We start from the raw sequence: 21203 nt of genomic DNA, 5'->3' as shown, positions 1-21203 counted from the left end.
GCTGACGATTCAGGAAAATCCTATTTCAAACAACTCTTTAGAGCAATCGATCGGTTCTTCCCTCGTCTGTGTCCTTGGCTCTCTGAGCCTCCTGTCATTTGAGTTCGATCTCTTCTGAAGCTACTGAGATTTGAGTCACTGACATACAATAAAGGTGTTACTCAAAAAGCCATTTTCCCTGGACGTGGCATGGATCTCGTAGCATGAGCTAACAGCGTCATGCAACTTACTTTTTTCATCACAACTAAAATTGCACAAGTTTTGCCAAGATAAGCTTCCCCCCTTTCTAAAAAGGCACCATATCATTTTAACCTTTACATCAGGGTCAGAACTTTGCAATAAATTTCTAGTTCTGCACTCGTCTTGAGAGAGAGTATCTGACCTACACTCATGATGTACCAAAGACTTCATCCATCTACTCCTTGCAATAGTCCTTTGGGGAAGTCATTATTATCTACAATTTACAGATGAAGGAATAGAAGCTCAGAGAGGTTCAGAAACCCGCCCCGAACCACACACACAGCTGGTTAAGGGAGTCGGCGAGCGGAAGCTCAGCTGTCTGGATCCTAAGCTCATGTTCTCTCTGCCATGGCCTGGTGCTTCTCAGAGTTTAGAGTGGGAGGAATAAACGAAACAGCATTTGCAGGCCCCGGGTTAATGTCAGTTCCTTCTCCTTTGGAGATGTGACCTAGCCAGGAATTTAATAAAAATGTTACGCATCAAAAACACACTGTTTTCCACAAACAGATATTACTGAGCACAATCCTCTCCCTTGACTGAACTACTTCTCCTGTTCTTGTCGCTCCTAACTCCGTCCAACAAAATGGCATTGAGACTGATAAGGACAGTTTCTGTCCAGATTCTGAGTGATAAGCATTAAAGGGTGAATTCTCTCAAGAATCCAGAACTTAGCTCCTCCCATATGTCCTCAGGAAAATAAAATCAAGCCCACACCTAAAAGGACATAACTGGGAAGTCCATAAAAATGCTGAAAGGCACTTAAAATGAACATTTGTTTATTTGTTTGCCCATCTCGGTGCCTCTGGGAATGCCTGGGCATGGTTGGCCTTCAATATTGATGATTTACTGATACTGATATCGATGATTTACTGACTTCACCAGGCACCATTTCTAAGACAAATGCCACCTTTTCTAATTTCTCTACAGAGATCGACAGTTTAAAACAACACAAACACAACAATCGAACACACTCGTTGAAGATAAAAGCTGCATGTAGAGTGACTGTTTATAAAATAAGACAAACTATTGCCAAGGTGACCTTGGCCTGAAAAGCAGTCAGAAAGGATATATTTGGTTCTTGCCATTCTGCCATCACTGGGGTTTCATTACCTGGCTGCAGGGGGGCGCCTCTCAGGCTCTGCATCACGGTTTCCGGCCCTATGGCGGCCGACATGCCATGGGTGTCCTCCAGTTTCTCCGTCGGCTGGGCGGATTTCTTCAGCTTCAGGGATGTGAACGGGATGAGGAAGCTATAGTTCATGGCCAGAGCCAGAGCCTTCTGCCTCAGTTGCTCCTTCTCCCGCTCATCATCACTCTGCAGCCAGGAACTCAGCAGCTCCTTTGTGGTCAGGTGGCTCCAAAGACGCTCCAGATGGTTGGGGTCCTCCTTGCCATCACCCTTGGGCCTGGAGCTTCCCGTAACACCATTCCCAACCTTGTGCGGCCCCACGGGCACGTCTGTCTTCAGTATGACAAATTTCTTACTATTGCTGGCCGTGACTTCCACGTGCAATTGATCCATCTTCCTGTCCACCAGCTTCCCGGCAATGATGATCTCTGAGCCGTTGAAGTAGTTAGGGAACAGGGTTCTGGTGGCATGCTCCACCAAGCTGGGTGGATAATCGATGCGGATGTCAGAGAGGAGAGGGGTCCTGATTTCATCATAGAACCTGGAGTGGAAAGACAGAGAGAGAATCAGGGCCCTGCCCTGGCTGCGGGCAGGTCCTAAAGGATATTATGGACTGTCAGAGGGGTGGATCTGATCGTAGAAGCAATCAAGTCCAGCATTCTGTCCAGCAGAACATGTCTGATAGGAGCCCATGAAGTAGTAGCTTGAACACTCCTGGTGACAGGGAACTCACTACCTCACATGGCTTCCTCGCTTCTGTTCAACTGCTCTGATGAGAAGGAGGAAGCTCCTGTAGTAGATTGAGATCTTCCTCCCTCCAATTTCCACCCACTGGTCTCAGTTTTGCTTCTGGAGCAACACAGCATGAACTAGTCTAACCCATCTTCAACATTTAGATGCTGGGAAAACACTGACATTTAGATGCTGGACAAACACTGCTATGTGCTCCTTGAAGTCTTCTTTTTATGTAGCCTCATCGACCCCCAATTTCATAACCATTCGTTTTTTTTGTGGAAGATTAGCCCTAAGCTAACATCTGCTGCCAATCCTCCTCTTCTTGCTGAGGAAGACTGGCCCTGAGCTAACATCTGTGCCTATCTTCCTCTACTTTATATGTGGGACGCCTACTACAGCATGGCTTGACAAGTGGTGCCATGTCTGCACCCGGGATCCGAACCAGTAAACCCCAGGCCACCAAAGCGGAGCATGCAAATTTAACTGCTGTGCCACCAGGCCAGCCCCTCATAACCATTCTTCATAAGACACAATTTCAGGAAGCCCTAACCACTCTTGGGAACTTTCCTTTGTACACACCCACGTTTCTCAAAGGGCCTCTTACCACATTTTTCTTAGAACCAAACACATGGTCCAGATGCACCTGAACCAGCCCGTTATACTTCGGAAAGCTGACCTTGACTTTGACACCGCACTTTCGTGTAACGCAGCATTTGCTTGCTTTAGCTTTTCTCCTAATTATGTCATACGGTTGGTTTTTGCTGAGTAAGGAGACAATTAAAATCCCCTTTCCAAAGATCTAGAGAGCACGGGCTGTGGAGTTAGACTTCCACCTCAGCCACAACGTTGCTGTGTCTTGGGACATATGACTTAACCTCTCTGAACTTCAGTTTCTTCCTCTGTAAAACTGGACTGTTAAGAGTAACTACTTTGGTAGACTACTAGCTGTCTCCACAAACCCATTCTCCCCTTTTTTTTCCATAATAATTGAGTTTTAACTGGGCACACGCCCATCCAGCTACAAATTACATCTCTTAGCTTCCACCGTGGCCAAATGTGGCCATGTTCTCACCAATGGAGTATGAGTAGAAGTGATACACACAACTTCTGCACGATGCTTGCTTACAACAGAACAGCTTTCTCTGCCTTTCTTTTCTTTCCTCCTTTTTGGGGCTGGAATACAGAACTGGTAGTGACCTAACTACAACCTCACAGTGAAAGATGACACCTAAGGGGTGTAGAGCAATAACATGGATGGAACCTGGGTCTCTGAATGACCTACTGGAGCGGAATCCAGCCTGTCCGGACTATTACAGGGGAGAGTCATCCACACGACAGCTCGTCTTTACTGTGCTACACCCACTCCCAGGATTTCTGCAAGGATCATGTGTAGTACACGTAGAAATGCCTGGCATATTGTAGGTTCTTGATAAATGTTAGGTATGGATAGTGCTTTGACTAGTGTGACAGTGCAGTTGGTCTGTATCAAAGTAATTGCTTTTGCTTATGAACACAGTGAATCTCAATTCTATTATACAGTGCATTCAATTCTCTCTCTTTGAATGTAGTTTTGAATAATTTTGAAAATGTGGAAAGAAAATCTGTATTTTTATTTAAATCTTTGACAAAAATGCTGGGGAAAAATGGTGGCTAGCCCCACACCAAGGACTTATCTTTATTGCCCACCTTACAGACCTCCAGTTAAGATTTCTCATTAATGAATGTTCTTTGATTATGGCTTTTAAATAGCTATAAATCTACTCAAACCTCACTTTTCCTTTTAAGTATATACTATCTGTGCCACAAAGCAGATTAAAGGGCATAATGCTGAACTGGGGGTCGACACCTCCTCAGACCAACGACAAAGGCACACCCAGTATTTGGCACCATGAGGTCTGGGGGGAGACACTAAACTGAGTTAGAAGACCTAAGCTCCAGTTTCTTCTCCACCTCAAAAAATACTATAATCAGTGGCCATTTTTAATTGGTCATTTTGCTTCAAAATAAAAACGTGATCATTTTAACTAGTATGCAAAAAGAAGATAACACTACTTTTCCTACCTACCCCAGAGGGCAGAATTAGAGTAAATAACCTAGAAAGCTCTTTGAAACGTCAAGGAGACAATATAACCACAAGAGCTAAAGAACTCCTTCCACGTGAGCACCATCTCGCCCATACTTTACACAGGTTTTCTCATTAAATTCTGTCAATCAATCATAATCCTCATTTTATAGATGAGGAAACTGAGGCACAGACCGTCTTAAATCTTGCCTGAAGTCACAAAGCAGGACCAGAACTTGAACCCAGATCTGCCTGGTTTCAAAACACAGCATGACGTCTCCTGGTGTCATGAGTTATGATCGTGCCCAGCAGACTTGAGGTTAAGGGGCGGCCAGACATCCTCACTTCTGAGTCTTTCACGGAACCACCCCCTCAACCCCCCTCTGAGCCCCTCCTTGTCCCAAGAGGGCAGACAACGGACCCGATGAGCTGTGAGCCCGCGTCGTCCTCATCGTGGACGCGCCGTGTGAGGCCACAGTTCTCCAGCGACAGCTTCTCCAGCAGCTTGAAGTCCACGTCATCCCCAATGCCGATGGTGAAGATGCAGATTTGGCCTCGCGTGGCCTCCTTGGTGTTGTTCAGAATCTTGAGGGTGTTGGTCTCCCCGACCGTGGGTTTCCCATCCGTCAGGAAGATGATGAGGGACACGCTGCGGTCTTCAATGTCGTTGTGGGCCACGTAGTTGTTGAGCAGCCTGATGGCCCTCTGCAGGGCCCCGTTGATGTCTGTGCCTGTGGGACACCAAAGAGGACAGCTCAAGCCTTTGCATTCGTCTCCTTAACCTGGGAGCACATTCATGGCTGTGGTTTACTCGCAACCATTGAAACACTAGCAGGAGTGACGTGGGGGACAAGAGGAAGCAGTCACTTGCAGATTTGGGGTAATTCCAGATTACATGGCCTGTCTAGAAATTTGGCAAGCATTTGCTAAATGAATAGAAATGGCACGGGATCATCCCCCTGTCTGTAAGCTTCTCCTGAAGGTATCTGCTGGTACCCCGGCTGAGAAGTCTTCACTACCTTAGCATTAATGGTTTCTACATCTTTCTCTGAGAATAGCTTTGAAAAGGGCAGGAGGGTGTTGGGTGCAGGAATTTGGAGGGAGAAAGAGTCACAGAGGGAAAGAAAGGGCACCGAAGGAGGAGGTGGGGCAACTGGAGACAGTCTCAAATGACTTCAATGCGGCGGGGGCTGGAGGGTGCTGACTGAGGATCTGACCAGCTTTTTCCTGCCTCCGTTGCCTTCCTTTCCTCGCTTCCCGCCCCCGGGGGATCCCCTCTGCTCTTCAGAACCTTCACACACACGGAGGAGGCTTTACATTTTACATCTCCCGCCCCCACTAGTTCTGCTTTTGAGGAGCTTGTCCCCAGCAGCTCTGATCAAAGTCAGGGGACAGTGTCTGTGGCAGGTGCTCAACAGGTGTTTGCTTGGGGGATGGAGAGATGGACAGTCAGTTGGCTGAGGTTGAAACTGCCAGCTAATAGGAGCTTTCTGGACTAGCTAAGAATTTCACTCCACTCTGCTGTCGCTGTTCTACCATCACCACGTGAAACCACGAGTTCTTACTGTGACTGTGAACACTACTGCCCTTTCTGACTCTAGTGGGGTTTTTTCCCATGGTTTTATTGACATGAAATTTACATACTAAAAGCTTCACTCACTTTAAGTACACAATAAATAATTTTTAGTAAATTTACGAAGTTGTACACCCATCACCACAATCTATCGCCCTGACTGGAGTGATCTTTATCTACCCGCAAAATGTACCATGTTTGGGGGAACTAAACATTTCCCCTGTTGCTCCACATCCTCAGAATTTCTGGCTGAAAAAACATATATGTCCACGTCTGCACAAACACATGGATAATTCTTTCTAAGATGTACACAGAGTCCGAACGTAAGGGAAAGTTACAGCTGAAACAGTATTTAACATTTCTTTGGGCTCGTTGACTCGCCTTTCTGAACGCCCAGGCTGGTTTCACATTGCCTCTGGATGTGTGGGCATGGACTAAAAGGCAGATGTTTATTTTCTCTTTAATCTAGAACTTAGCAATGGTGCCAGATTGCTCCCTCCACTTTAAAGCCAAGGAGAGCCCAGGCAAACGGATGGACTTAGCCTTCCTAATAGCAGGCACCAAAGGCACAGGTGGGAATCGAACCTATGTTAAGCCAGTGCATCTCCCACACACTTAACAACAGGCAGGCTCTCTCCACAGGGAAAGTCCCAGAGAGCTGTCCCAACCATTCCACAGAGAGCTCACCTGGGGTCATCAAAGGATCCAAGGGCAGCAGCAAGAAGGACTACTTGGGTACAAATGGTCATATCTGACACTTACAGAGGACCTCCTATATGCCGCTTGCTGTTCTAATTACTTTAAATATTTTATCTCATTTCCTCCTAATAACAACTCCATTCACCACCCCATTTTACACATGAGGAAATTGAGGTATAGAGAGGTTAAATGACTCGTGGAGGGTGGAGCTGGATTCAAATCCAGGCAGTCTGGCTCCAGAATCTATGCTTCACCTCTAATGCAAGCCTAATGCAACCCCTCTCCAAGGTGACAGGTTAATTTCTGTTCTCTTGCAGAGGCTGGGGTGATGAAGTGCCAAGGAAAAATAAAGGAAACCAATAAGGTTTCCAAGGTTTAGATTCCAAAAGAACATAATACACATTAACTATTTTCTAAAGCTTTATACCCTCCCCACAAACATCATTCTAATAGTAAGCAGGACTATTAAAATAAATTCAACTTCACAAATATTCATCAAGCATGCACTGTATGTCAGGAGCTATGCCAGGAACTAGGGGCTACAAAGGTGAAGAAGAGCTTCTTTCCTCAAGGACTTTACAGTCTTGTCAACTTCCTGCCATAGATCATCGCTATAATATTAAATGTTATCTTTTATTTCTCCCATCCGCCAGTAAAGCAGTTCCTACATCATGTTGTTGTGGAGACTGGTAGGAAATCCCATTATAAGTCAAAATTCTATCCAAGCAAGATTTGGGAAATCAGACCTTTGTCTTGGCTAGGAAATAATTAATATACGAAAGATGAAAAATCTCAGATGGAAGAAGACTGAACTGGGCCTTTGTATGTTTCCAGATAACCAAAGCAGAATTAACTGAGACAACAGCTCCAGGAGATGGCGTCTCTGGAAAGGGCCTTTAAGAGAAGGGGGAGGAGGTCAGGGTCAGCTCCAATAAACACTCCAAAACCAAGCACCTGCCATGTGTCCACTGAACTAGAGATGGAAATTACAGCAAGGTCCTGAGTTGGAGGAATTTATATTGAGCACACTTGGGTCACCTGTTCTGATTCTCTAATCTGAGAATTCTTTTTTTTCCCCCTCAAAGCCCCAGTACGTAGTTGTATATCCTAGTTGTAGGTCCTTCTAGCTCTTCCATGTTAGCCGCTGCCACAGCATGGCTACTGACACACGAGAGGTATGGTTCTGTGCCCGGGAACCTGGCCCGGGCTGCCAAAGCGGAGTGCACCAAACTTTAATTGCTAGGCCATCAGGGCTGGCTCTCTTAGAATTCTTTATGACCTTTTCCCTCCTCTGCATACTCACCTGGACACCATACCCAAGCCAAGGGTGCAAAGACTCAGAGCCCATCATGCTTTTCAAACACAGCACCTCCCAGGCCATCTGGGATTCATGCTCCACTTACTCTGCGACAGCCCAGCCAAGAGGACTGGTGGATCAGCAGGGCATTCCCACCCGCTGCTTCCTAAGGTGCTAATATTCAAGCACACGGATCATCTAGCTGGCTTTAACTCCACTTCCAAAAACAATTTACAAAAACAGCTTCATTGTTCAGGACCCGTGAGCTAGGCCAGGAAAGCCTCCAAAACCTATCAGGTATTCCCCCATAACTTACTTGACCATCTTCGTTTGGGGCCTGGAAGAGGAGAATTTACAGATTTGGTGTGCAGAGAAACATAAGCGCCTGGGAAAGCTCTCACCTCTTATCTCCTTTCCTGCGATCGGCTTCAGCTTTCAAATCCCCATCTCTTGGCAGAAAAGTAGCTACTCGCTTATTATCACGTTGAAGCTAACGTGAGAAGAAGGACTCATATTTACCTCCCGTGGGCGACATGTGGTGAATGTACACTTTGCCGTCTCTGACGCTGTCGGGAGTAACTGATACCAAATGGTCCTTCCACACTTTGATCCGGTTGGAAAATCCAATGACATTGAAATGGTCCTGGGGTCGGAGGTCATGGAGAATCGTGAAGAGGGCATCTTTGGTCTAGGCAAACAGAAAAAGAAAACCAGAGACTTCCAACCACATCAGTCCACACGTCCCCTGGCTTGGAAACTGCACACCAGCAACAATCCCAGGGTTAAAACTAAGTGCCTACTATGTAAAGGGACTGGATAAATGTCAAAGAGCTTTATCACCTAGCTGGAAAAAAACTGGCATAAACTCGTTACAATTTTATACAAGACGTGAATGGGTGTTTGACACATGAAATGTCATATGCTGTTTCAGGCCTCCGTAGCTTCACCATTGCTCTTCTCTTGACCTAGAATGTTCTTCCCTACTGCCTTATGCCCACTTTTCACCCGACAAGGCCCCAGTCATTCTTCAAACCCAGTTAATGAGCTATCTTCTCTATTCGAAACCTTTTCTAACTCCTCCAAAGAGAGCTGAGCCTCTCTCCTTTAGGCTGTGACTGTCCTCGATATTCTCATATTATAAAGCGCACATGGCCCAGTCATGCTTCTTTGCTTTATATCTCCTTCTCTTACAATACTGGGAGCTCTTTGTAAGCAGGTTCCCTTCATCTTCACGTCACCCGCCATGTAGGAGAACTCCTGACACACAGGAGGCGCTAGAGAGAAGTCTAGCGAATGAATGAATGAATGAATGTATGGGCATTTCATGAATTACAAGATTAAAGGTACAAATGATAAATTCCATAGGAATTTAAGGAGAATGAAAAAACCGTGGGCTGGAGTGACGGGGGCCAGCGTTACAGAGAGGGAGGAATCTGAGGATGAGCCTTAAAGAAACCGGATAACTTGAGAGACTAGAGAGGGCATTCTGAGAAGGAGCAAAGATGATAAACAGGACAGTTCAAGCCAAGCAAAGAGGTGACACAGGTGCGTTCTGGAGACGCTGATGGATAAAAGTGTGCCGTGAAGTCACACATGACTTGTGCAAAGAGGAAAGAGCCATATGAAATTAAAAACAGAAAAACTCTAGGAGCCTGGACAAGAGTTTCTAAAACAATCGACCAGATATCGTAAGAAAGCGCTGTTTTCTCTAAACAGCATCGTTGCTAGACATTTAAAGAGATTCGGCATCTTAGGTAAGGGACACTCATTACCTAATTGCCATCACGATGGCATCTGGAGCTTTTCCAGTGGTGACAAGCCTGGACTTCAGAGCGGGCCATCTGGGTTTGCCCTGGATCTGTCACTTACTATCTGTGTGGCCCCGGGGCTCTGGGTTGTAAGTTCCATCACTTACTATTGGCCGTATCTCACTGTGCCTAAGTTACCCCATCGGTAAAATTAGGACAATAACAGTACCTACCTCATGAGGCTGTGACGAGGATTCAATCAGTTTAGGTACTAAGAACAGGGCAAGGCAGACAGAAGTTACACACGCGTTTGCTAGTGGGTGGGTGGCAGCGGAGTTAGAAAGACGCGCTTAAGTCTGGGGCCGTGATGTCAGAATGAGGCGTGCTGCAGAACTAGACGATTCCTCTGAAAATTCTGTCAGTCTCTTCCCAGATTCTGCGACTCTCTGCCATTGCTTTATAACCCAGATTCAGATGGTATCACCTCTCGCTCTATAATTTCCACCTCTCTGTCTACGCGAGATAGCCACTCCTGCTTTCTCTCTTCCCTTCTGAACTGCCCTCTTCCTCACTCCTTAGTCTTACTCTTCAATTCCATATCCAACTGCTCTCACTCTAACATCCCATTATGGGCCCCCGAATTTCACAGGAACCTCAACATCCACTTTGGAAAACTATTCTGGACGTGTCTGCTTTTAAATCCGTACATTACATTCTTTCCCACATAGTTTAGAAAACTAAGCATTTCTAGCCTGAGGGGACAAATGTTCACCTATCATTCCTCCTGTGGATCCCGACCGAATTAATGACATTCGTGCCTCAACTTCCCCCATCCCTTCATTCTTGGACGGTGAAAGCAGTGGAGTTTCATGATATCACAGGAATACATCGGGAGCCAGTATTTTCTGGGGGCCGTCTACTCCCCAAGTACTATGCCAAGTGTGAGAGCTTTTCAGACGCTGAGGTGACTGACCCATTTAATCCTCACAGCTCACTGGAAGCACAGTGACTACGAATATTCCCATTTCACAGGCGAGGAGACGGAGGCATAGACGGGTGAGCATCATGCCCCACGGGAGCCTGGATTAAAACCCAGGAAGTCAGACTCCAGGGCCAACACCCACACCAGCAGCAGTGAAATCTCAGCCCCGAGACTGCTGGCACGGCAGAGATTCTGAGTTATAACCCTTATAACATGCAGCTTATTTGGGGATTCCTTCCAGGTCCCTGTATGCCGACGGGCTCTGTTTCTTTCACTTCATTTCTGGCAGCAATTAATGGATTCTTCTCCTATAAGATCCTTGCAGAAAGCACTGAATAAATTCTGCATCCACCCAAGGATGAGAACAAGGAATATATTTCATTAAATCCATCTTTTCATACTACAGGAGGTTGTCCTATGCCCCCAACTCGCCCCAGGTCTTCCACGAGAAAAGAATGGCACTGGTGATGCTAATTTTCACGCGGGGCCTAGGAACCCAGCTCTAGTCTCTGTTCTCGCCTTCTGGCACTGGGCCTGTCCTCCCTCCATGCCATCACCTGATTGTTCAGAAGACAGACTTACTAGCAGCAGAATTTCCTGTCCTCTCCTAACCCCGACTCCCATCCCGAGGAAATGTGTCTGAGGATCTTGTGAAAATAAGCAGAACCCACACCGGAAACTTCTGGGCACTTTCTGGAAGCCATTTTAAAGTATCTGTGGGCTATTTACCATGATGGCCGTTCCCTCCTTCTTGAAACTCTGCTTGCCTCTGGCTTCCCTGGCACCACCCTGGATCCCCTCCTCTCTCTGACCAGTCCTCTCCTTGCCTTTGCTGGCTCCTCCTTCTCAGCCACCCTGGAATGCCTACATCCTCAGCCCACCTCTTTCAAGACACACTTCCGCCAGGTGAGTTTATCCACTCCCAATCATTGTATCGCTCACTTCCAGACCAGTCTCCAGAGCTCACCTCTCTCATTAGATCCAAACCAAGCTGCCAAGCATTTCCCCTTGCCCGTCCCACAGGTATCTCAGACTCAACATGTTGAAGATCAGAAGCTTTGCCTTTCCACCCTGCGGTTTCTCCCCTGCGGCTCTCCATCCTGGAGGACGGCACCTCCAGCCACCCAGCGGTCCAGGTGAGAAACCCAGAGATCATGTCCAATCTTCTTCTTGCCCCTCTCCCTAACCCTACGTCCTTCAGTCCCCCAGTCCTGGCAATTCCATCTCCTTTTGCAGCTCTTCTCTTCTCTTCCTAAATATCCTTGTGACCGTAATCTGGGCTTGCACCCCTCTTCCCTAGAATGTCAATAGACTTTTTTCTTCTTTTGTATGTTTTCTTAATGCAAAAAAAAAAAATTCATTAAAAAAGATCAGAAAAAAAATATATGAGACTCACAAAATCCCACTCACCTAGGGGCAGCCACCATTAAAATGCTGGTGTATCACACCTCCTTCAGAAACTTCCCTCTGCGTGTGTGTGTGTGTAATTCAAAGCAAAATACGGTCATATAATATATCACACTAGAAAGTTTTTATTTACTATATCATATGCAGTTTGCACACCCATGTCATTTAATGGTGGCGCTATTTTCTATTGCATGCATATGCCATAATTTAATATTTTTGACTCTTTGAGCAGCACTGCTGGAAGCTCATTACTCACACGTCTTTGTGCTCACCCCTATCTCCGGAGGATAAATTCCCACACATGGAATGGGTGTGACACAGGGCCTGTACCTCCTACAGGCTTTCAGTCTGCCTTACACTGCTGCCAGAGTCAGACTTTCAACCTCTTCTGTGCACGACCTTCGGGGGCTCCTCACGAGCCTCAGCAAACAGCTTAAACTCTCCTCCATAAAACAAATGGCCCCAAACTACCTTTCCAGTTTTGTTTCCTGCTATTCCTGCCCCACTATAAACTCTAAAGTCTACTTTCTCACACACTCAACTTCCCTACCTCACCAAGCTCTTTCGTGACTTCATGCCTCTGTACAAACAGCTCCCTGTCCTGTCCCTCTTTTTTTTTTTTTGTGAGGAAGATTGAGCCTGAGCCAACATCCGTTGCCACTCCTCCTCTTTTTTTTTTGTTTGAGGAAGATTGGCCCTGAGTTAACATCTGTGCCTCCACGGACCCCAGACCACTGAAGCGGAGTGCACAGAACTTTAACCACTCGGCCATGGGGCTGGCCCCTCCTTCCCCTCTTTTCTATCCACTGAACTACAGCTTGTCCTTCAAGACTCACCTCACACATGCCCTCCTTGGTGAAGCCATTCCTAACTCAACTGCGAAGACAAGAATCAGCCCCATCCTTTGAGATGCTCATCGCTCGACGCACATGTCCACTTCGGCACTTACCACATGACATTATCATTACTTCTTCAAAATCTTTCCCACCTGGGGACCTCCGCACTTCCTGTTCCCTTTGCCTGGCATGCTCTTCCTTACAGTCTGCACTACTGCTGGTCCCTTCTCACCCTTTAGTTCTGGGCTTACACACCGCTCCCCTGTTCTTGCAAGCATGGAGCCCTGTTCTTTCCCTTCGCAACGTTTATAGAGCGAATGCAATCATATATTGGTGCATTTACAAATCCGTCCAGCTCAGTGCTATGCTTCTTTTTTAAAATGTGTTTAATTAATTTTTATTGAGGTTACATTGATTTACAACACTATATAAAATTTAGGTCTACATCATTATATTTCGATTTCTGTGTAGACAACATTGTGTTTACCACCCAAAGTCTCATTGACATCCATCGCTGTACACATGTGCCCTTGTGTCTATGCTTCTGAGCACAGGCATGTTTTCTGTTTTACCACTCTGTATTTAATACCCAGCTGTGCCTGGCCACATGGCAGACTCTTGATGCGTGCTTCCTGAATAAGTAAATGGTGAATAAATTGCCTATTTGTCACACTGTGGAGGGAGCTCCTCAAAACAGCTATCCGCTTGTCCTTCCTCATCCTCCCAACGCGATGTTTTGTACATTTTAGGCTCTCAGTAAATATCTGTTGAATGAGTAAATGAGAGAGAGAGGTGGAATTCTACTGTGAATACAAGGAAATAGGAGAAACCCAGCCCCCAGCCTTGGGAACCTAAGACGGAGAATATTGAGAAGGTTGATGTGTAGGAAACGGAGAGCCGACTGACGGATAGTTTAAAGTAAAAATAAATAACTCAGACAATGACGATAAACACATGTGGGTGGAGTGCCCTACGTGTTGACACTGACAGCATTAGCCAGGAAGCTGGCAACTTTGACTCCTCACCCTTCCTTCCTTCCAACACGACCCCAGCATGAGCATCAGAAGGGCCCGGCGTCACTCCCAGTTGAAGTGGCTAGACCTCTGCAAAGTCTGAAGGTCCACAGCTGGACAGGACAGGACAACATCAAGCAGTGGCCATCCGGGACACGACACGGTTGGGAGCCCAGCTCTAAGCCAGGCCCCTGGGACTATTCCCACTGCTCTCTGTCGGAACTCAGAGCTGGCCAGGCCCACAGGGTGCAGGCTCGCACGAGGGGAAACTCGTCAGGACTTGTTTGTTTAGCTGCTGGCATCCTTGGGGCTCCTTAAATAGTGTGTAAAGACCTCCAGAGGGCTGGCCTGGCTCCCTCGCTGGTATTTTTCTCCCATAGTGATGGATAGTCTGCTTTAGGAATAGCTTTCTGAGCCTCTCCACCCTGCTCTCCCTAGTTCAGCAACTACAGGTTTCTTATGACCGTGTAAGGCCACAGCTGCAACTTATCCTCACATGCACCGAGGGCGGGCAGGCCAGCCGGCCCACAGTTGTTGCATTAGGACCTTTTGGATGGCCTCCCACCCCTCATCCCGAGGGGCCTGGGGGCAGAAGCTGCCACTGTTGCCTGCAGTCCCCGCCACCCATTAACCCTCTGGGGGTTCAGATCCTCTCCTCAGATGGGCTGATGTGGACCTGGGAGGTCCACATTCCGTAGAAGGCTTAAAAGGCAAGGCAGGCGAGTGTCCGGACAGAAGAGTCTACGCAAGGGGGCTGAAGCTGATATGCCGGCACAGGGTGTTTATGTGCTGAAGAGTCACAGAAACCTCGTCAGACTTTTTCCAAGGGTACAGTCCAGAGAACAGGCTATGCACATTCCAGAAAGATCAGAGGCAGCCCAGAAAGGCAGGGAATGTACAATCCAAGCTAGTCTGCAGGCCCGAACTACCCTGAAGACTTGAGGGCCTGGACCACATCCCATTCAGGTCCCTCCCAAACCTAAGACTGTGGGATGTCCACTAAGAAGACCTGGAGGTTGTATCAGTGCAGGCGACGGATTAGGCTGGCCACCACCTACCCCTCAATGCCCTCTCCAACCAACTTGACCTGAAGGAGCAGACAGCGGACACCCCAGCATGCCATGCGCCTTGGACTTCTTCCCCCCGCCCCCCACCCCCACAGCTCCACCTGGTGGCCTTCCACTTTGGGAAGAAGCCAGCCTGCTGGAGACGAGGAACCCCCAACACACCACTTGGAGTGATAACGCCCTGAAATTAACTTGCTCATAGGTGGCCACAGGAGTCTGTGGAAATGTCTTCTCTGGAAATCTTTTAAAATAGCCATATACAATTTACGACTGTGCGTATTGCATAGAGTTCCTACGGGGATTAATATAATTGAGGCTACGGGTCTGATTAATGAGGAAGGCCAAATGTCTGACATTATAAAGTTACATTCGCTCTTCAGGGCCAGAAGAATAGCTCCCAGCGAGTCATCATCCTCATTTGCCTTTATATTCGGGGACAAGGACTGGGCTTACTTGCAGAGAGGGGTTTGGGTCACTTCATCCAACGACTAGGTGGTAAGCCTGGCGGGAAGGACTTAATAAATCTTGGGGAGAGAGGGTGGCTGGGAAGAGGCAGGAGAACCATATCTGTGCCTGGAGAAAGAGAAATAAGGAGCACGTGAAGGCCTGGCTGAAGAGGAGTCAGAATTCCTCAAGAGATCAGCTAGCAAGAGGCCCAGTGGGTCTCCTCTGTGCGTCTGTGCCGGGATCTGAAAACACCAAGCCAGAGGTATCCCCCCCTCCCCGCCCCCGCTGATCCAGAGGGCAATCCGCGAACACCGGCGTGTAGATGGAAGCAGAAGGGGCCCTGACAACACTCCAGATTGTTTGGACGGAAGGAAGATAGGATGAAAAGGATGTATTTCTTACTACTCGGGTAGTGAAGAAGTTCCTTGCCTGGAAGCTAGCGACAGACAAGATTCCTTTGAATCCTTGCCATGTGGAATCACAGAGAATAACGATTACTCTCTGCTTGAAACTATTTTACAGCGATGAATTCTTCTTCTATGTACTTTCCTCGGGTTAAAAGGAGGAAAAAGGTATTTCCTTTGAAAACAGTGCCTTAGAAGTTAATTCCAGCTCTGCCTTAGGTTTATTATTAAATCAGTCTTTTAATCTCTGTCCATTGAAATTCCTTCAGAAACAAGGCGGGATACAAATAAATAAAAATAAACTCTCTGTTTCAGATTCTCCATTCGTCCAATATGGTTGGCAATGGTCCTCCTTGTTCTAGTGCATCTTCAGGAAAGAAGATTGCATAGTGTCCTCTGAAGCTCTCTAGAGGAAGGAGCAGAGCTGGGCCCCCAAAGAGGCACTCACGCTGCCCTTGTGTGTGCTACCACCAGGGGAGGGGGGTCCGGGTAGCAGCTCTGTCCTGTGCACTTTGGGCCGTGCATTAAGCTGCACTAGGGTCAAGGGATGGAAGCTCCCTCTCCCCCCAGCTCCGCCCCCCACTCCCTCTCTACGAAACTGAGCCCAAGCAGTTGCAGGCTCTTAGGGCAGCCCTCAAGGGGGTAAGGATTCCGCTGAGCGAACTACCACATCGTGAGTGACTATTGGACATTTCCCAAGTAGAGAAGCATTATCTGATAAGACCCCCAGAGCAAAATGTCAATGGAGCCCATGAAAAACCCAACTGCCTGCCCACTTCTTGCTACCACTTCCAGCAGGGTACCTGCTGAGGCAGCTTTTCTGAGATATTTCTGCATCGGCGCCAAACCACACTCACCACGAACTTACTGACACAAAAGGCTTTTGTACCACAAATCCTGGCTTGTTGGACACAATACAAGGGGAGCCCCTGACATCATAGAAGGAACCCGAGTTTAAGGGTATTAGATGTTGGCCATCCCATGTTTCCCCCAGAATGGTGTGCTGCTCTCCCAGGAAGTCCTATGTCTTGCCTCATTCTAAAATGTTTACCAAGAGCTGACATGTTCTCTTTCATTGGTCCACGCAGTCCTTTTAAATGAACCCAAGAGAAAGATGGTCTATAATGAACAGCCTAAAACAATCCAACAATGAAAGTCTGATCTGAGCCATGAAAGAGAGTCTTGATCCACAGATACACACCATGAAGACAGCCCTGAGTTCCTGAGAGATGATACTGGGAAATGGAATACACCCAACACAAGCTTGGGCTGTGGGTCAGCATCCTCCCTTCCTGGGTGGGTAGAGACAACCAACACCAGCGGGGAGAAGGAGAAAGCATATCTATATTGTCCTTCTGTCGGCCTTGTATCTATATTGTCCTCCTGTCGGCCTCTAGTCCTTCCTGATGCCAGCCGGGGGAGGTCCTCAGTGCCCAGGACGTCCAGCTCCTGTGTGGTCGTATGGCACTACAGACATTCTATTTGAGAGGACAGACAAAAACTAAAAACAGCCTGTGACTCCATCAAAGTTTGCAACATCAGACCCTCCCCACAACTGTAAACACCTGGCTACGCCAGCAATGAGGAGAGTGGACACGTCCACATCCCAGCGTCAGTCCGAACACTCCAAAGCCAGCATCCATGGGGCGCTGTCCCGTGGCAGGAGTCATGGTCGTGGCTAAGACCAGAATAGCCACGACTTGCCAGCAGATGTTGTCAGTCCATGGGTATCAATTACGCTTCAGGGCGGGTATTTCAAGACCAACAAAAACTTGTTCTGTAAAATGTAGCAGAACCTTACAGGTGCATGCTACAAGCCTTTCGATGATTTGACGGAAAGCTTCCTGAATTCTTATCATGCGTGACACACCAAGTAATCAGATTTTTTAAAAGCCCAACTTTAGGAGCGAGGTGATAAATTGAGTGAGAAAGACCATTTCTCCATAATATATTTGTGACTATATCATTGTTATACTTTAAAAAATCGAGCAATGGATTGGTTTCAGAGAAGAAACCAAAGCACAAAAAAATAATGTTACTCCCCTACCTACAGTATAAGTATACTTCAAGAGGTTATGTAAACTCATAAGGGAAATCAATGATGAACACAACGCCTGGTTCCCTCTCGTCACCACTGTGCCACAAATATCTCTGGAAATGAACCACGTTATATAATTCACATTAAAAATAAATGCTTCAAACTACAATTAAGAAACATAAAGTACCCAGAAAAGACGTCTCAGTCAAATTTGAGGAATCCTGTTGAAAGACACTGAAACTATTTTCCTACTGGCCAAAATGTTCCTTTTGGAGAAAGAGCAGAAACTAATAAGCTTTCTTCATACAAATGGAAAATTTGGGACATAAGTCTTCAGATCTTCCAATATTTTAAAACAGTTTAGTAAATGTTAAATACTGACTTGACCTTTCACCTGGAAGTAAATGCAGAAAACACTATTTCTGTGGTCTCTGCATTTTAATGTTCACACTATTATGAAGAGCATGTTTCCTAAATTAAGCAAAAATCACAGGGTTCCCATAATTAAACACATTATTTTAAGCTATTATAATTTCATTTACTGTTTGAATTCTAATTTCGAATGTTCTTTCAATGCAGTATTGTGCTAGATTATATTGCAGCCCTGGTTCTGATTACCTATTTACATACATGTTTACCCAATCTGTGTAAAAAATATAAAATTATTCTCTTTTTTTTCTTCTTTTTCTTCTCCCTAAAGCCCCCCAGTACATAGTGGTAGGTCCTCTGGTTGTGTTATGTGGGATGTCGCCTCAGCGTGGCCCGACGAGTGGTGCCATGCCCATACCAAGGATCCGAACCCTCGAAACCCCGGGTGGCTGAAGCGGAGGGCGCGAACTCAATCACTTGGCCATGGGTTGACCCCTAAAATGATTATTTCTCCAGAGCAAGAGAAAAGCACCTTTTTATAAAGGTTCAGATCTAAATACCAATATTACTTCAGGACTGGTTTTAAAAGAGAATGATTGGTAAAGACTAAATTCTGGTTCAATTCAGCCTTAACTAAAAAAAAAGGTCTGAATAGGTTTAGATATTAGAACATCTTTTGCAATGTAAACATAACTAAATTTCACTAATCTTTGTGTTTGGATAACATTATGCTAACTTGAGAAGCAAACCCTTTCTCGTGTTAAAGCTCTGGCTAATGTTAAGATTCATTATCTAACGTTTTGACTTTGCTTTGACAAATTATCAAACACCCAATAATGTCATCGTACATTTTTTCTATAGAGCTCTTTGCCAATAAAATTTCTTTGGATCATTATGATGTCTTAGGCATATCCATTTTTCATGCTTGATGTGTAAATAGCCCAAGACTCCAAACAGATTATTTTTTCACTACCCTCATTGTCGATCCCATGCCTCTCTGGCCAAGCACATAGCCTTACCGCATCTATCTGTAGGCCCTGGGGGGTCATCCACAGGTATGGCTTCCTGCTCTAACCGGAAGTAAATAAGAGGATGCTGACCAAGAGAAGTTCACTTAAGTTCACGGCCCTCCTTTGTAATTTATGTCCTCCATGCATTGCTCTGACACAACTATTGGCTAACATGAGTGAGTTCTCGGTCCCCAGTGCCTCGTCTAAATTCTGAAGTTTATATTGCCCAATTTCATGTTTGGATTCTGGAGCCTTGACTGTTTCATTCTACAGATTTTTTGGTGTCTGACTCTCTGACTGCCCTTAACCCATTCAACTTTCCCTTGCATATGAGTTCTCATGATTTCTGTTTCCTTGGGTTAGGTCCACGCTGTGCCACTCATGCTACTCTCCCAGGGATGTGCCTTGGCAAACATCAAGAACATAAGAGAAAGATATGCAGAGGCTGTGAAAAAGTCATGCTAAATATGAGATAGTGGACCATTTATGTACAAAGTAAACACAGCATGTCAGCACATGTAGATTGTATATACAAGAAATTCATTAGAGGTAGTGGAGTCACCCTCCCTCAGTGAGGAAGGCATGATATCCCTGTCTCCTTCCATCTTCCCATACTCTTGAAGACGCCATGGACCAGCAGGTGAGATTTTTTTTGTAGGAGGAAAGAGCTTATAAAACCAGGTGAACTCAACTGTTGGGGGTTGGGGAGGGTTCTCGGTTACTTTTTCTTGTCATCTCATTTGCACTAGGAGATTGATTCTGGGAAGCTAGAGGGTCCAGAGTAGAGAAGGCAGGAGTTTTTTTCTGCCCATTATTTCACTAATGGTGAGGTCCTTCAAAAGAACCAGGTTATGCAATGGTCTCAGGCTCACCTCCCCACCTCTGAGGGCGCAGGCTCTCATCCCCCTTCCACATGGGCATTAAACCTCAGGCCCTAGGACACAGATACTGGCAACTCACCTGGAGAAAGCATCATTTAACTCCAGTGCTCACCACTTTGCTCCTCAGTTCTCCTGTCAATCTTAGAATCTTGGGTGTTCTTTGCTTGTTTACGAGCTCAGCTATGCACTTGAAAGACTGGTTACAATTTACCTGCCTCTCTAAATGTTCTTATCAGGACGGTTTTCAAGGGAGCTAATCCAAAATATTGCCAGAATCTTCCAGATACAACATATTAGCTCTTGTTTCATGCCTTTCTCCATGTTTTTCCCCAACCGAGAATGCACTCCCTCCTTTCCTGCCAAGAAACTTGCATCCCATCTTCAAGGACTAAGTCACCTGTATCACTAATCTTTTCTTGACTACCCCACGCTCTTTTCCTTCCCTAAAACTCTTCCCACCATCTACGTGACATGACGGATTTAATTAACATGAGATTGTTCCACGTTTCTTTTCTGCAGCAAAATTCTAAGGTCCTGAATTAAAGTGACTTAAATATGATGCTTCTCTTGTATATACGTTTTCTCTTGCCTCCATGTTTTTCACACACTATCCATCTGTCTCTCTTCTTGGATCCTCTCTCCCTTCTCATCTCACCCACTCAACTAACTACTAAAAGACCTTTAAGACTCACTCAACTATCCCTCCTCTGAGAACCATTCACATCATCCTCTACTCCACCCTTAGAAAGAAGTGATCAGCATCCCCATTGCGCCATGACTGGCCCTTACATATATTTGTGATTTAAGGAGAATGTTGCATACAATTTTCACATGACTTCTCTTTTCCCGTGGACTTCTTGAGAGAGAAGACTCTGTCTTATTTATCCTCATAGCCTTAAGGCCTAGTACCTCTCCCACGGCATATAACCAATATTTATTTTGTTCTTTGAGAATCTGAAGTCTGGAGTCAAAGCCCAGATGGCATCTTTGGGGAGATGAACAAGAGGAGGGAGTGGCTGTGATATCAGCCAGCAGCTCTTAGGAATTTTACCCAGTTGTAGTTTCAATCAGCCAGCCAGGGTTATGCAATCCTGGGAGTAACAAAGCTTCCTGACAGGCTGATAAGCACGTCCTCATTTGTTATCTCATTTAATCCTCTTTGATTTACAGAGTTTATCTCATTGTTACTTGCAGCAAAAGTTTCCTTACGTAGCCATTTCCAGAGAAAGTCTGTCAATCTGGACTGGAGAGACTTGAGTGCAAAAT

At 46.1% G+C, this 21203-nt stretch overlaps 1 protein-coding gene across 1 annotated transcript in view; it reads right to left on the bottom strand.

Moving 5' to 3' along the window:
* ITIH5 (inter-alpha-trypsin inhibitor heavy chain 5) overlaps positions 1–21203 on the bottom strand; it is an 87338-nt gene that overhangs the window by 12919 nt on the left and 53216 nt on the right. The window contains exons 8-10 of the mRNA XM_046678727.1: positions 8255–8423; positions 4588–4897; positions 1351–1910 (exon numbers count right to left, since the gene is read on the bottom strand). Of these exons, the coding sequence (XP_046534683.1) occupies positions 1351–1910; positions 4588–4897; positions 8255–8423 (1039 nt within the window). The remainder of the gene's footprint in view (positions 1–1350; positions 1911–4587; positions 4898–8254; positions 8424–21203) is intronic.

The sequence above is a fragment of the Equus quagga genome, chromosome 12 (assembly GCF_021613505.1).
Source record: "Equus quagga isolate Etosha38 chromosome 12, UCLA_HA_Equagga_1.0, whole genome shotgun sequence".
NCBI classification, from domain to species: domain Eukaryota; kingdom Metazoa; phylum Chordata; class Mammalia; order Perissodactyla; family Equidae; genus Equus; species Equus quagga.
The sequence above is the reverse complement of the archived record's forward strand: the minus strand, read 5'-3'. Positions and strand labels throughout refer to the sequence as shown.